Here is a 17,580-nt window from a genome sequence, read left to right on the forward strand (position 1 = left end):
CGGTAAACACGCTGCAACAGAAAAACCTGTTGGCTCATTTTACAGCGAAAAAACTTCACAGAAACCTGTAGGAACCTGTGAGACTGCTTTTTTTAAACTCTCTCTTTATAAACAATAGATTCTTCAGTAAAACTGTCACTGACTGCTGATTACTCTGGTAATCTCTGTCCAAACATTGAAGGACATGATTGTGCATGCAGCAGTTTGTAAGTTCTGCTGAACTGTGACACAGCAACACAATGTTTTTGTTTTGTTTCTTCAGAAAAGTGAAACAAAGAATGTATTTAAGTTGGGCAAATCTACATGCTGTGCTCTCACTTCCTTATATACTGAAGTTTTACTTCAAAATCACTTGAGGAAAATCCTGAGGTGTACGGTGAAAATGAGACTCCCACTCATCAATTTTAACAGCAGCGTTTTAACTTTCGTTAACATGAGCTCCACAGAGAGCGATCTGAACCTGTTGTGTCGACCTTACAGCAGCGCTGAGTCTCCTGTTACATGTTACATGTCTTCAACCCTGATTATAAGAAATATTAGCATAGTATATTTTTTTCAGATGTGTAGATTAAATCCTGTTTCAAATTGATTTCAACTTTCTTCAGAATTGCAGATGCAGCATTTTTCCTCATGATGGCGCCGGTAAGTCTCCTCTCACATCTCTGGAAACTCCAACAAGCCACAAGAAGTAAATGTTTTAAAATGTGAGTAATAATGAGAAACCCTAAAGCAGAACTGAAACTCCGTCTGATAAATTAAATCTTTCATTAAAGGTTGCTTGGACTGAAATGTTTTTTTGATGGTTGAAAAATAAATGACTGTAACGTTTTCCAGATGGAGATCTGCAGGATGAAACCATAAACACAGAAAGTCCTCTTAAAAAGGGCATAAGGTTCAGTCCAGACTCTGACCCTACAGTTTCTATCGCCTGTTAGTGAGGACTGTCTCTGGAGCAGAGGGCACAATGTTTAGCCTCCTTCTCTGCATGCTGTCACTTCTTTTTCTTGCCTCTCAAGTACCAAATCTGATATATGATATTTCAAGAGATTAGTTCTATATCAATATTGTAAAAATAACTAACAGTAAACAAGCATGGAAACAGGGTCAGGGGCACAGAGGAGGGAACAGGACAGAACATAAAGGAGTGCAGCAAAAACTAATAAAATATTAAAACCATGAGCCGAACATAAAAGTATGAAGTTTTATTTATTTAAAAATATATATATATTTTATTAGATTATTCTTTTTGTTTTTGATCTTTGACAGATGAAAGTTCAGGAAACAATGGCAGAAACGTTCAAAGATGCAGAACGCTGCTGTGAAAACAGGTTAACAACGATCACAGCAGCTGACATTAAGGGTTTGTTGTGGGCTGCATCAGGCTGAGTCCCTGCACAGCGAGGCACAGAACCTCCAGCAGAACCTCTGGGGGCAGCTCGGGCCGGTCCCAGCCGTCACTCAACTCTTTCAGCTTCTGATCGTTCAAACAGATGAACTCGGCCGCCCAGCGGAGCTCCCCTCCCTCCTGCAGGGGGACGGGCAGGGACTCTGGCAGTGTGGCCCGACCGTCCTTCAGACCATCCACCTGGAGAAGCAGAGAGGGAGCTGTTGTCTGATCAGATTCAAACATGAGGAAGACTCTGCCCACAGGCTGCTGATAGTGGGCGGAGCTGCTGCTGATGTGCTTTTACACATGTGGGATTTTCTGTTTAGTTTTAGTTTATTCTTCTTCATTACAAAAACATGACAGACGATGCTTTAAGGTGTCAGATTACACATGTTCAGTGTGCTCAGTCTGTAGGATAAGCTGTGATCAGGCTGGCAGCTGTTGAGAGGAGCATGTAGATGAATGCAGATGAATGAGTGAATGAACCCACCAACTGGTTGAGCACTCTCAGAGTGTCTGGACTGCAGCAGGTCAGAAGTGGCGGCACTTCATCTGGCAGAGCTGCACAAACATGAAGAAGAAAGACAAAGTTTGATGACGATGTGACGAACTGAAACGCTTTGCTTCAGATGTGTCAGTAAAACTGTGAGCTGAGCTCTCACACACTCCCAAATCACACCTGAACACCTTTATCTCAGCCCCACCACCTCCAGCTCACATACCACACCTGATGTGGAGCATCTACATGTTACTGGATGGGATAAATGTCTCAGAGCAGGTCAGCTGACTTACTGTCCAACGCGCTGACCAACAGGTGAACAGCATCCTTCACAGCAGTGGAGATGTTTGAAATATCGAGAAGGTCCATGAAGGAGGAGGCAGCCTGAGACAAAGTGCCTTCAAATGCTCCATTACTGCAGTGATCCAACTGAGAGAAGCAGAGGATTATTAGTAGTAGTATCAGAGCAGGGTGGTGTTTAGTCATGGAGAACATAAAACTACAGTTATGTCCATAAATGTTTGGACAGAGACAACTTTCTTCTAATTTTGGTTCTGTACATTACCACAATGAATTTTAAATGAAAGAACTTAGATGCAGTTGAAGTTCAGACTTTCAGCTTTAAGTCAGTGGGTTGAACAAAAAGATGCATAAAAATGTGAAGAACTAAACCATTTTTAACTCAATCCCTCTATTTCAGAGACTAAGTATTTAGACAAATTAAATAACTGAAAATAAAATGTTCATTTCTAATACTCTAATGCTGACAAACCTTTGCTGGCAATGACAGCCTGAGGTCTTGAACTCATGGACATGCTGTGTTTCCTGCTTTTTGATGCTCTGCCAGGCCTCTACTGCAGCGGCATCCAATTTCTGTTTGTCTGTGGGCCTTTCTGTCTGAAGTTTAGTCTTCAACAAGTGAAATGCTCAGCTGGATCAAGATATGGTGGCTGACCAGGCCATTCAAGAATATTCCACTTGTTTGCTTGAATAAACTCCTGGGTTGCTTTGGGTGTAGGTTTTGGTTCATTGTCAATCTGTATTATTAAAAACCGCCCATTTAATTTGACTGTATTTAGCTGGATTTGAGCAGACAGTATGTCTCTGACCTCAGAATTAATTCAGCTTCTTCTGTCCTGTGTCACATCATCATTAAACACTAGTGTCCCAGTGCCCACGGCAGCTATGCATACCCAAACCATCACACTGCCTCCATCGTGTTTTACAGATGTTGTGGTATGCTTTGGATCATGAGCTGTTCCACGCCTTCTGCATGCGTTTTTCTTGTTCAAAGAATACTTTTCCAGGACTGTGTTTGTTTGGTTTTTTTGAGCCTTTCTATTCCTGAGTCTTATGAGTGGCTTGGACCTTGCAGTGAACCATTTGCATTTACTTTCATTCAGTCTTCTCTTTATGGTAGACGGTGTAGTTCAGTTGGTTGGATGTTGTGAGGTTATGACCTCACAGCCCACTGCCCAGTTTCAGTCATTGTGCAAATTTACTGTTTATAAGATTGGGGAAACCTGCAGCCAGCTGAGAGTGAAGAAGTCACTTGGATGAGTGACAAAATGTTTCTTCCACTGAAAACACTTTGTCCAGGTGAACAGAATCCCCTTTTTGGGATTTCCTTACCTGGATGATTGAGCATGCATCAAGACATGAAATGAAGGGGTTTCTCTTCCCCATGGAAATGATTCTGTGATCATCCACCACTGTTGTCTTCTGTGGACCTCCAGGTCCAGGTGCTGAGTTCACGAGTGCTTTCTATCTTTCTCAGGATGTACCAAACTGTAGTTTTTGCCACTCCTGATATTGTAGCAATTGTTTTTTTCTTCTGTTTTTTCAGCTTAAGGATTGCTTGTTGCACCTGCATACAGAGCCGCACCTTGTTTGTTCGCAGCAAAATCGTCAAAATGCAAGCACCACACCTCAAATGATCTCGAGGCTTTTTATCTGCTTAACTGACAATGACATAACAAAGGAATTGCCCACATATGCACATCAAGTAGCCTTTGAGTCAACTGTCCAATTACTTTTGTAATGTGTATACCCTCAAATGAAAGCTGAGAGTCTACATTTATGTCTGTTATATAACTATAATTGTAACATGTTTCAGTTAATGGGTAAAAGAAAAACTTGTGCCAGTGTCCAAATATATGGCCCTAACTGTACCTGCTGTCTGTAAAGCCCCAAGCCTGTTGTCAGTATTGGTTGTTGGGCCTGTGCATACATGATTGATAACCAGCAGCATCCATGGTTCCGATAGCTGAGAAATATCAGTAAAGAGCTTTTAGAAATATAATTAAGCAGCAATAACTTTAAGCGATCCTTTTAATCAGTTTCTCACGTTGAAGTGTATGGAACGCCAGGACTGCCATAATGAATTAATTAAATACACCATTAAATAATTAATTAAATGTGTCAATAATTAATTAAAATTGGAATTAATTAAATAAATAGTTATGACACATGTAATTAATTAATTATTGACACATTTAATTAATTATTTATGTATTTCACATTTTAATTAATTATTGACACATTTAATTAATTATTTAATGATATATTTATTTATTTCATTTTGGCAGTCCTGACGCCTGGCTCTCATCTTGAAATAATTTTATCTGTCAGCCTCACCCATCAAACTCAGGGGGCGGGGTTAACGCTGATCGAGTCAAAACCATTGCTTTGGCCTGGTGGCCATTGTTTCTAGCACACAACAACCGGCATGTGGAAGCTAACAGAACTGAACTTTGAAAAACCCTGTTTGTGTGTCACCAAATACCGTTTTAATATTTTTTTAGCCGAGAATGTAGTGGTTTAATCTTCATATGTGTGGTCGGTTTGTCAAGATACAGACTCTTTGCAAAAGTGCTTCGATGATTTCGGAGATGTCTGCCCAGTCTCACGGCAAAGCGTGGGATAGACCCGCTCGCCTCGCAAGCAATCCCACCGACAAAGCGCAGGCCCCGGTACACAGCTGTAGTAACCCCCGCTGACTTCTTTTACTGAGGTTATATTTATCGGTGTTTTATTTCCTGATGTTCTTATGCGTCCTACGTGTTTCAGTCGCCAATTCTGAATTCTAACTAACATTAAAAACATGTTTAAGGAGGAGAGAGCAAATAAATCTGTTTAACATCTGATCTTTGGGTTTTTGTTCAGTAATCAGCGTGATCTGTGTATAAACACATAAAAGAGATAACGTTGGTGTTTCCGTCATGTAGTAACTGCTGGCTTTAACTGTACAAAGGTTGTTCGACACTATGAAACACATACAGACTTCATGATGTTCGGCTAATATTTTTATTGTGAATATTAATCATGAGGGTAAACGGCCCTGTACACCACGCAGCGAGGTCAGCATATCCACGATATCCTCAGCTCCATGAGTTAACACAGAGTTTCCCAGCTGACTATCTAACTGCCAACTATTCCAGAGACGTGAAAATATACAGCATAAAGAAAAGTGTAAGAGACTCAGCAGCAGATTAGAATAACAGTTATACATTTAATAAATCACCAAATGAATCCAAGAAACGAGCAAACCTGTTCCGACAATTTGAATTTGTATTCCCTCAGCTGCAGACTCGCTGCTGTTTAAATGTTTGAAAAGGAAGATTAGATATAAAAAACGTCAAACATAGACTCAGTCTGCCTTCACATTTGATATGAGGCCAGCACGTATAGTGGCTGTGTCCTGTTTTAAGATCATACATGTAAAATTGTTGTCTGACCTCCGTCGATCCAGCCGCTCAGAGTCCGTGGTTACCATGGTTACTGCATAAGCAGCTATAATATTAACAGCTGGCACTGAGGAAACCTCCCGGCAGCATGGGTGTTTATGTTTTTCATTGCAAAAGAACTGTCTGAATGGTTAACTGAAGTTAACTTGGATAAATTATAGTTAAGGAGTATCACAGATAACCCCTACGTGAGCTGTGCGACTGTTCACCACTACACTGAAATCAGCAGGCTATTACTGAAATACACGTGCTATATCATAAACTATGATATAAATAGGGAGGTCCTATTAACATGTTTAGTTTTAAAGGACACCTTCCTGCCTTTAGTCTCATTCATGAACAGTATTAGTTTTCTTCTAACATCCAGAAGTCTGCACGATGTGTTTCATAGTTTGTAACAAGCCTTTGACAGGTAAACATAACATGACCGAAAAAGCAAAAAAATGGTTCATTTATGTTTGATGTGTGTTTATTCCTCCCTAAATATCGTCGGTGAAGTTCGCCATGCACGTCAGATTTTCCTGCGCATTTTTTATACCTCTGCCAACAGAGAGAAAAAAAAAATCACATTCTAACAGACAGCTGGTGCTTAGAATACAGTTGAATAACTATTAAAAAACAGATGATATAATATTTCTGTCCAGGTTGCAAACTTCATGATGAACATGCTTTTGCAAACTCTGCTCCTCTCGGTGGAAATGCGCCTTCTCTTTCCTCTTTGTATAAAAACATTTTAAAAGTCAGTTTAATCTCAAAATTCACAGTTAAATCCAAAACACACCAGATAAAGAAAAGCGAATAGTTCAGTCTAACACATGTGCCAGTGAACCATTAAACGTCTGTGAAACTATGCAGTTATGAAACGTAACTTTAACCTCAGCCAAACCGATTTGCTCAGTTGTAAATAAAACAGCGAAGTAAACGTGACCCGACAGACAGAACCTGAGTGAATGAAGTCCAGCGTTTAACCACTGAGAGCTAAAACTAAGGTGATGTTTCAAAGCTGTGTGCCGGTGATTGGACATCAGCCGCTGATGAAGCTGTTCGCCTATAAAGTGCTCTGTAAGGAAACAAGCTCCAGCAGCTCTGCGCTCTGGGAAAACACTATATTTACTTATCTTGTGCAGAAAAATGCGCTGACATTGCGTTATATCGAGCACCGGCTGCCCAGTTAAACTGTGACTATCACCAGGTAACGTAGGCGTGTTTCTTGAATTAGCAGCAGGTGTTAAACAGCTGACAGATGAGGAGGAGGATGCATGCAGGTAAACTGAGGGTCTGTTGAGCTGATCGCTGGTTTCGTGAGAAAAATGTCAGCTCGTTCTTTATGTTACAGAAGCACAGAGACACAAGACCAGGCGGAAAGAGACGATCGTTCGGTGAAAATGAGAATCTGCGAATGCAACATGTGGAACACGGAGAGTGGAATATGTAAACAAACCGGTTAACGTAACCCCCTCGGTGCACTCTGCATGCTAATTGTTAGCAGAGCTAGTGAAATCTCTGAAAACATCTGAGCACTTTTGCAAACATGTTCTATGTTGACAACCTGACCAGACATACGTCGCGACATTCGCAGCTAAAACACTGTTAAAAGTGTAGCTGGTGACAGAAAAACGGGGTATTTTAAAACTACACCACCACCATTGCTGCCTGTGATTTGATCTGCATTCTGGGATACCTGGCTGCCCCAAGTCTACACAAGCAATCGATTATCTAGGATCGACCTGTTTTGACTTACTTTGCACGGCAACCAATCAAATGTTAGAGAAGCTGCATGGGCAGCGTTAACCCCGCCCCCTGAGTTTGATGGGTGAGGCTGACAGATAAAATTATTTCATGACGAGAGCCAGGCGCCAGGACTGCCAAAATGAAATAAATAAATATATCATTAAATAATTAATTAAATGTGTCAATAATTAATTAAATGTGTCAATAATTAATTAATTACATGTATCATAACTATTTATTTAATTAATTAATTCCAATTTTAATTAATTATTGACACATTTAATGAATTATTTAATGGTGTATTTAATTAATTCATTATGGCAGTCCTGGCGTTCCATAGCAGTGGAGCAATTTTGCTTCACTCTTCTTAGTGCACTGAGGTTTGTGAGGATTTATTTATGCACAGGATTCTTAAGATCCTGCCACTCTTACAGTTTTCAGAGATGTGCTGATGTGCTCTGATCATTGACCTAGTTTTGATCTAAGCTTTAGCTGTGGGACAGATGGCCTCACATTTGAATCTTGAATACTCTGGTTATGGAGCAGTTTACAGTTTACTCTGTTCAGCTGCTTAGACATCTCAGCTGTGTTCTTGGAGTCTTGGAGTTTGTTCAGAAACAACTTTGCAAACCTAAGCTGAGCTTTTCCGTTCTTTTTAGAAAGAAGAGGCTTTCTTCAGGCAACCCTTCTGAACAAACCCCACATGTTCATTCTTTTTCTAATTTTGCTGTCATGAACTTAATCATTTAACCTAAGGCCTGTGGAGTCTGAGATGTAGCTCTTGGGTTTGTTGCAGTTTATCTGAGGTTACATGGTCTGACCTGGGATGTCCACTGGTGGGGTAACTGTGGCACTGTGTTAACACACCTGAATGCACCAGATCAGCAAACTGCCAAAACATTTGCTTTTATACAGGCACTCTCCTTTGCTGATAATCCGCTAGACTGATGCTTGTTTATTCTTGTGGAACCTCCATTCTCACGTGACTGCCTGTTTAACCATCTCTTCACTTTTTGTTCCTTGCAGTAACTGATGAAGCATCAGTTGAAGAATTAAGATCAGTGGGAGATGAAACCTCATGATGAGCACAAAGAAGCTTCAGATGTTGTAAACATTCTTCTTACTGTTTGCTCCAGCAGAGAGAGAGTATCCCCATCCTCAGCAAGCTCGCTGAGCTTCTTCAGTAGATCATGACGGGTCGACTCGGGAAGATCTGCCAGCGGCTGCAGAAAAGCATCCTTCATCTTTAGTTCTGCGGCAAACACAGGAATAGCAGAACTGATACGATCACACTCAATAAATTAAAGCAGAGTTTGTGCTGTAGGTCCCAAATTCCAAAAGCTTCACTCTGATTAATTCAGAACAGGGAAAAGCTCAAACTGTCAGACACACCTTCTTTAATCTGTTGTAGCATCGCACTCTCTATGTCATCGCCAAAGAGTCCATCTGAAAACAGACCTCAAGATTATTAAAAGTGAGAAAGACTTCATGTTGATGTGAACATTAAGACAAACATGGCATCAACTTCAACCACACACAGCAACATACCGAGGGCACCTCGAGTCCAGGGTTCACACGAGATCTCTAAATGAGAGCAAAGGACAGAAATTATACTCAGTAACACACACACACACAAACACACACACATGCAATCAACACAGTGTTGTGCTCTTACTCAGCTTCTCATCCTCTATCTTTATCTCCACCAGGCCGTAAGCAAAGGTGGATTTTTCTGGAACAGTGAAGCTTGTCTTCTCTTTTCTGTGGCCCTAAAAACATTTATTTTTTGTTAAATTACACATAACTGCACAATCAATACACAAGCATAGAAGAAACACTATCATTGTTCTCCATTTGCCACACAATTTAGATGATCTTCAGTCCATTTCCAAGAGTTTTGGAGACCTTTGGTCTGAAGTTGCTGAGGTGAAGGGATCAGGTTTACAACAGACTGCTTGAATTCTTCCAAACATTTTAAAGAGCTGCTGCAGCGTGAACACCCAAATTCTAAAGCTGCTGCCCTCTTGTTGTTGGAACTGACAGCAGCCTTTGACGTGGTCGACCATGATATCCTGCAATCACAGCTGGAATCATATGATGGCCTAATAGCGTTTGCTCTTCAGTAGTTTTGGTCCTTATCTGGAAGGACTTTTTATGTCAACATGGGCCATCACAGCTCCAAAATAGCCCCCCTTAATTATGGTGCACCTCAAAGCTCTAGTTTGGGTCCTGCCTTGTTTGCACTGCATATGTTGCCACTGGGATCTGTTTTCTCACAGTACAACCTTTCTTCACTTTCTTCTTTTTTCACTATTTTGGAGATGACTTTGAGATCTATCTGCCTTTAAAAGCAGGGACAGGCCCACTTCAGTTATTATTATGTTGCCTTGATAGTGTTAAACAGTGGATGTCTTTAATTATTTTTTTATTTTTTTATTAAATGAAAACAAAACAGAAGCTGTCATTTTTGGTAGCTTCATTAAGCCCATTGACAGCAGTCCAGGCCCCTTATCCTCCTATTGTAAGACAGTGGTTAAAAACCTCGGTGTGTACCTTGATGGTTGCTTTAAACTGTGTAGGCAGGTGAGTTCAGTAGTCCAATCCAGCTTTTTTCATTTAAGACAGCTAGCCAAGGTTAAGCCGTACCTTCCAGCTAATGTCTTTGAACGTGTTATTCATCTCTTCATTACTTACAGACTGGACTACTGCAATTCTTTGTACTTTGGTTTGGACCAGGCCTCTCTTTATCGTCTCCAGTTGGTCTGAAATGCAGCTGCTCGTCTGCTAACTGGCACTAAACAGAAGAAGCATATTATCCTGGGTGTGGCCTCTCTACATTGGCTCCCTGTTCCTTACAGGATCCAATTTAAATTTTTACTTTTTGTTTTTAAATCATTTAACGGCCAAGCGCCTTCTTACCTATTTGACCACCTTTATATTTATGCTCCAGAAAGAACCATGAGGTCCAAACTAACCTTAACTATTCAACAGACTAAACTTAACTATCGTGGACACAGAGGCTTCTGTGCGGCAGGTCCCAAACTCTGGAATTGCCTTCCTCTTAATATTAGATCTGCACAAACATTCAAACATTTTAAATCGTTACTAAAGACACACACTTAAGTCTGGCTATTAACACACTCTGACCTAAACATTTTTGGTTTTAACAGCCTTAGTTGTTGCTGTTGTTTTAGTTTTTTTAATTGCTTTTCTATAGTTTACTGCATCACTGCATTTTATTTATTTTAGTGGCATTTTACATTGTTAAGCACTTTGTGCAGCATGGACTGTTTGGAAATGTGCTATATAAATAAACTTGACCTTGACCTTAAATGTTACACACAGCTCCATCAGATGATGTCTACAATGGTTCTTGCTGCAGAGCATCTGTTTATGTGCCACTCTCCGGTAAATAATCACGTCACTCTAATAAAATGACCTGGCTACACCACGGGTCAGGCCTGGTGCCAGGGTTTACAGTGCTGGGTATTCTGCCTGCTTGTTAGCATTGCAGTGTAGAAACCAGGAAACCGTGGAAACCGTGCTCTGTGGCAAATGCTGTTTTCTAAATAGTAATTTGGGAATTATGCTCTTCATAGTTGTTGAATTTTTACACAATACTTATTTTTATGACTTTAACCAGTCTGCTACTCAGGAGTTTATTTTTGGGGGGTTATACAGGAACTTGTTTCTTCCTCAAATGTGGCCTTGAAATAGGCCTGCCAGGGACGTTTATGACCACAAATAGCCTTTGAGTTCCTGAAGTGGAACAAAGTTAGTGGAGTCCTGCGGAAGTGGATTGGATTCCCAGAGTCCTGATGTCCGCAGAATCAGTTTTGATTAAACAATGAGGCAGAAGTTACCAACAGTCTAAATCTGCCGGAGAACTGTGGCAAATTTTCAAAATGCTGAAGAACCGACCATTCACGTAACTTACAAACAGAGGAACTGAATACGTAAAGAATTCCTGATTCAAATTCATTAACTCGATCACTTTAATCACTACAGACAAATCATGCTGCACCTGCACTCTGGACAGTTTGTTCTTCACAAACAAGTAATCAATTCATTACCAATACAGCTCAAACATGAGTTACTGAAAACAAAGCTGAGCCCAGAATGTCTTCATCCTTTGGAGATTCACTCACCTTTGCAAACAGACTCAGTATCTTTATGCAGGAGGCTAACAAGGACCCATCCCTCGTGCACTTTCTAATAAGTGTGACAGGAGAAGAGTTGTAAATTGTCTGGTGAACAAAAGCCAGTTTATCCTTCGTTTTCAGTGCCAGCAGGTTCACTTTGTCTGTTTTTATGGTCCTGGAAACAGGAAGCAGCAGCAGAGAGTAAAAAGGTTAGCGCATGTTTGGAAAACAACGATCGCTGAGCAGAGACAGAGCCCTACCCGTCACTGAGCGCGCTCCTCAGGGCTTTAAGGTCGACTTTCTTCGACATCATGTTGACGGGCTGAACTAGTCCATCCATACTGTCAGCGCCTGCATTCACTTCAGCTTCATACACACCAATGTCTTTTCCACCTAACCCTCCTCTCCCGCTCGTCTTTGTTGAAGTCATGAAATTACTCACAAAGGGCTCATCTGTGCACTCTGGAGGGAGAAAGGAGCATCACTTACACATGATACAGTCGTTCTATATATTATGAGGTCAATGTACCACAACACACAGGTCAGCTTAATGAGGGGGAGTTATTTAGGAGACAGAGGCACACCCACCGCCACCTCTGGTATAACTGGAGCATAAAGACACACTCCCAGCTGATTCTCCCTTCTGTGGATTAAGGAATGTATTAGTTCACTGTGACACTGGTGAGCCTGTTTGCCTTGCAGGTCACAACCCATCATCCTCTGTCTTACTTTATCACCTTTCCTTTCTTTCTGGCAAAAGTATGGACGATGAGGGGCAGAGATGAATAAGATAGATTCTGTGAATTAAGGTCAGCATGTGAACTACAGTATTATATCATCATCACCAGGCCAATGGGACTCAGTCATAAAAAAAGGTGTATTTATATTGTGTGACACAAAATATGTGTGTGTTTATGCATCTGAATACACACCTGGGCTGAAGTCTTCCACCTCCATGAGCTCGGGCAGACTGAGTTGCATTATCTTGTACTTTTGCACTGGCCAGAATTTTCCTTTGCTGACTTTGACCAGAGTCAGCAGATCTACTTTCTTGATTAGGCTCTCATTATAGATGAGCTCTTTATCTCCCACCTTGTCAATCAGTTTTTTGGCCTCAGCTGCAAACATCTTCTGTGGAGACAATAAAACAAACACAGCTGTTTTCAATTCACTGCATGGATTTCTTAATGGTTAATTTGCAGATTTATCCAAATGCTGCAAAAATGATCAACTTTTCCTGCGTCCAGGAAAAGATAGGACGCTGTCTAAGATGCAAATCTAAAAGAATGCAGCCATTTGCAAATCCTTATAACCCAATATTTAATATAAAAGAGTAAAAATAAAGCTATGTTTCTCTGATCGTTACCAAAACATTGCAGTATGGAGCCACTCAAAATGCTAAAAGTTCAACATATTAAACACTGAAACTGAGAAATGTTGTGTCTGTGAAAGGTATCTGATTACAGCACATCACTCAAAACCATCTGAAAAACAGCCACGATTTATAACCATTTAAATATTTCTATTTGTGTCTCTCAAACTTTTAGTGTTCCCGTTCTCTATGACAGTTGTTCTAAAATGTTCCAATTCTTTCGACCATTTCATACAAATAGGAGTTAACCTCCAGTGAACTGTTTTCATCAGCATCAGTATTTTCCTAATCGCCTATTTTATTTATCCACAGTTCACTAAAAACATCAGAATGTTGTGATAGGAAGTTGAAATTATAATCAAATCTAAGTAAATTTATTAACAGGTTCAGTAAGCAAGCTCATTAATCCTGTTTTATACTCTTTACATTGACTCCCAGAAGAGATACCAAGCACTCCACGGCCAGGCTTCAGCCTTATTGAACACTCTGCTGCTCACAGACTCATCGTACCAGATGGAAGCTGGAGGAGAACGCAGCCTTTCAGTCTGTGGCTCCAAGACTGAAACGTTTTTGTTTAGTCAGGTTTTTCTGATGTTCACTCTATTCTGCGGCTCAACTTGTTTTTCTATAATATATTATTTTACTCTATTTTGTTGTACAGTGCTTTTTCTGTGTGTTCTAAAAAGACTTTACTTTCTTAAAAATAGAAATGTATGGTGCTGCATCGACTCCTACAAACACTGAACCCTCTCATTCTCTTCAGCGATGACCTCATGGTGGTGTGATCTGAAGGTTTTCTGTAGTTATTACTAAATTATTTCAATTCTAAATAATTTCTCATCTTATTCAGATATGTACAGTCTGCTCTGAGCAGAGACTTTGTCACTTAATCTGCACATACAAGTGTTTCCTGTGCAGATGTCACACAAATATCTTCATTATCTCATGTTTAATCTTTGGTGAGATATCCGCATTTTTACAGACACAGAGTTTATAATCAGCTGAACTAGTTTTTAACAAAATACAAGTGTCTCAAATGATGTGTTCACTGATCACACAGCAATCAGGAAACCCATTAGCACTACAGACATAAACAAGCTTAAGCTCAACAGGGATGCACACACTGATCCTTCAGTAATAAAGCGCTGTTTCACCTGCACTGCAGGATTACGACTGTAGCTTACAGTGGTGGGCGCAGACACCACTAAAACACCTTGTTGTTTTGGTGTCACTCTGCTGCCTAAAATAACACGAGGTAAGCTGAAACACAGAGCTAGGAAACACTAGTCTTACCGTGCTCGTCCTCAATGCCGATTAAACTGTTGTTTCGCTTTCTCTGCAGCTTCAGGAGTATCAGGGTCCTCGACCTACAGGAAATGAGTAGTGTGGTGTTTTTAACCTCAGTGCCTTTCAACAGCTGAAAGTTACACTTTTCAAAAACAGCTACCCTCAAAGGCTATAAATTTATTATAAATGACACCTTATTGCACTGATCATATAAAAAGCCATGCTAAGAAATCATATAAAAGCCTTGCTATAATCTGCCTGCAGTGGTTATTTTATCTGTGGCTCTTATCAGGATAAGAGAAAACAGAAGTTGTCAACTGAATTCGTCTGCCTGTTGTTTATTAACTGCTGATAATCAGCTGCATATCAAAGAAGTGCACGAGTCTTTTAGGAGGAGGATGCATGGCCTTCACTCAGTGGGTTCTTAAAAAAAGGCTGGGTGTGGAAAATTAGTCACAAAGTTCACAGTTTGGGTGTTCGCGTGAAAAAGGGAACCTGAGTGGTTATATGAAAAAAAAAGTTTCTAAATAAACTTTAAAAACAGGAAGTAAAAAAAACCACCAACATAATAGGAAATGCTTGAACACCATTAAACAGTCAGTAACATCCTCTGACTGCACGCTTAACTGCTTATTTCAGAATAAGCAGTTAAGCGTGGGATGTGGCGTCTGATTTCATCATGGATTCTTTGATTAATGAGCTTCCGACTCTTGTTAATGGAGCCGCTCACTAGTACGATGAAGAAAATACTACATTTCAAAGGCCAATTATTAGTATTGTCACTGAATTATTGCATGGTAAATATTTCTGATGATGGACTCATATTGTTTGTCAGCAAACAAATAAGCAACTTAAAACTTTCCTTTGAGGCAAAAAAATAAAGCAAACAAGAAGCTGAGAGCGCAAAGCTCCAGCGGGCAGCATTCACCCTTTAAGGAAACAGTATTCATCTGTTCTCTCTTGTCTTTTTAAACAGACTCTATCAGCGCCTGAATGTAACAAACACAGTTACTGTCTGACTATCGACACCAGGTTACATCAGGATGAACCACATAACATTAACAACATTACACACAAATATCGTGTGGGTGTAGGTGATGGATGATAGGTACTGATTAATAATATTACACTACAGTATATTTCTACCTAAGCAGGAAGCTCATTCTGTTTCTGCTTTCTTTAAACATATATCACATTTAACACATTTTCGAGAAACTTGAAAGAAAGGCGCATGTGCAATGTAAAAGTGAGGTCAGAGGTCAAATGACGTGACATGATGTTTTAAATGTCTATATAATGACAACACACAGCACACTTGTAAGAATCATAGCCTCTAAGTTCAACAGCTTTTTGTCCACTTTTGTGGGGGAAAAAAGCAAATTTTAATCAGAATTCATTAAAATCTCATCGTGTTACAGACAGAATGACGGCACACCCACAAACACTACCAAAAAAAACGTTTAGTCTCTATCAAACATTCATCAAATTAAATGATATGATTTTAATTGGTGTCAGAATTGTGTAGAGTCACTGTGTTATTTTCATTTTTTAACACCTGCACACATCTAAGTATGAAAAGTAGACTACAGGTAACAGAAGATGTCAGCAGGTCTGAATACAATGCTGCGCCAGGCTGACTGAAAGGAAACATGATGGTGAAAATGAATCAATAAAAGGAAAACATACCAGAAGGCAGGCGATGTCCGAGCTTCAGCTAAACTCGAAGCAAACACAGAAAGAATCGGGCAGAAGCAGACACGTCAGGAGCTGCCATCACACTGGACAGTGTTATCATCCATCTGAGACAGAAAGAAGCACTTATGCAAATCAAGAGGAGGGAGGGAACTCTGAGCCACAGACGTTTGAGTGTTAGTAACATAGTGTTAAAGTTTGACCCGCTTACCTCAGCTCAGCTCTCCTCTCCCATCTTTACATCCCATCACAAGCTGACATCCGCTGTGGATGAAGGTGCAGCGTCATTAGCAGATCAGGGATTTTAACCCAGAGTGAGACTTTATTGTGTTGGGAGACTTTAACAGAGTCAGAATGAAGAAACTTTTTCCAAAATACTATCAGCTATCAGCAGATTTTCCTTTTTCCTACAGGAGGCGGTCAGACAGGACGTTACAAAGTCCTCCCTGTAAGCTGCCAGCTCATGGACTGAGCCGTAAACAGGAAAAAGTGACTCATGTTATTATCAACGATCACATCCGTCCAGCCCTGCGGCTGCTCTGCTTGTTACCAGGACTGGACTGGGACAAAAAATTGGCCCGGGCATTTTGACTAGAGACCGGCCCCCCAGGTGTTATAGGAAAAGCCATAAAGCCTTTGAATGAAAACAGACGCTGTTGTGACAGTGATGTACAGTCTTGTTGGTATGATTTCTATACATTTTACGTCAGATAAAAACTTTGGTTGTAATCTTCAGATAATTATTTAATAACAGACATTTTAAATGAGAATAAGAACATATTTCTTTGTGCCCCCCTTTTCCCTGTTAATGCCCTACCTGGCCCCCTGGCAACACTTTGCTAGATCGACCCCTGCACAGTTACCCGCTGTCAGCTACTTAGAAAAGGATCCTGGTGTTATTTGTCTCTCAGAAACAGTTCATAACTTCCCTTTAACTTGTTCATGTCACAGGAGCTTGCAAAGAAAAGCGTCTGGACTTCTTTAAGTTACTTGAAGACGTTTCACCTCTCATCCGAGAAGCTTCTTCAGTTCTAAGGTCAAATGGTGGAGAGTCCCAGATATAAACCTAGTGGGAGTAACCCCCCACAGAGGGACAAAAGGACCCCCTGATGATCCTGTAATCACCTGAGCCAAGGTGTGAAACTGGGTGTGGGTCCCAATCAGCCAGAGTTTCGGGTGAGTTCATTGTGAAACCTGGCCCCACCTTATCATGTGATTTCCTGAGGTCAGATGGCCCAGGATGTGAGTGGGCGTTAAGGCGTCTGGGAAGGGATCTCAAAACTGGATTATAGATGGCAGAGAGTTGGTGTCGTAAACCACCGCCTCTGTTCAAAGATGGTCGCTCACAGTGGACATAGATGGCTTCTTTCACTCCTCTTTCAAACCATCTGTCCTCTCTGTCCAAAATGTGAACATTGGCATCCTCGAAAGAGTGTCCTTTATCCTTAAGATGCAGATGGACTGCTGAGGGGAGTAACCCCCTCTGTGGGGGGTTACTCCCACTAGGTTTATATCTGGGACTCTCCACCATTTGACCTTAGAACTGAAGAAGCTTCTCGGATGAGAGGTGAAACGTCTTCAAGCAACTTAAAGAAGTCCAGACGCTTTTCTTTGCAAGCTCCTTTGACTACGATGACCTGGATGACTGAGAACCTTCACAGACATATCATTCATGTCACCTAAAAGGTAAACCTGTTTCTCCATCACAGCTCTGATGATTCAGT

At 40.7% G+C, this 17,580-nt stretch overlaps 1 protein-coding gene across 1 annotated transcript; it reads right to left on the bottom strand.

The window, feature by feature from the left end:
- Positions 1–1,187: 1,187 nt before the first annotated feature.
- Positions 1,188–16,269, bottom strand: LOC101478891 (uncharacterized). The gene is made up of 13 exons (XM_004561872.6): positions 16,068–16,269; positions 15,851–15,963; positions 14,171–14,244; positions 12,438–12,636; positions 11,766–11,967; positions 11,512–11,680; positions 9,039–9,132; positions 8,912–8,947; positions 8,756–8,809; positions 8,488–8,615; positions 2,180–2,315; positions 1,878–1,948; positions 1,188–1,585 (listed from the first exon to the last, which is right to left on the bottom strand). The coding sequence occupies exons 4-13, from the start codon at positions 12,631–12,633 to the stop codon at positions 1,355–1,357; spliced, it is 1,317 nt and encodes a 438-aa protein (XP_004561929.2). The 5' UTR covers positions 12,634–12,636; positions 14,171–14,244; positions 15,851–15,963; positions 16,068–16,269; the 3' UTR covers positions 1,188–1,354.
- Between the last annotated feature and the right edge of the window lie 1,311 nt (positions 16,270–17,580).

Source organism: Maylandia zebra, linkage group LG7 (assembly GCF_041146795.1).
Source record: "Maylandia zebra isolate NMK-2024a linkage group LG7, Mzebra_GT3a, whole genome shotgun sequence".
Classification (NCBI taxonomy): Eukaryota; Metazoa; Chordata; class Actinopteri; order Cichliformes; family Cichlidae; genus Maylandia; species Maylandia zebra.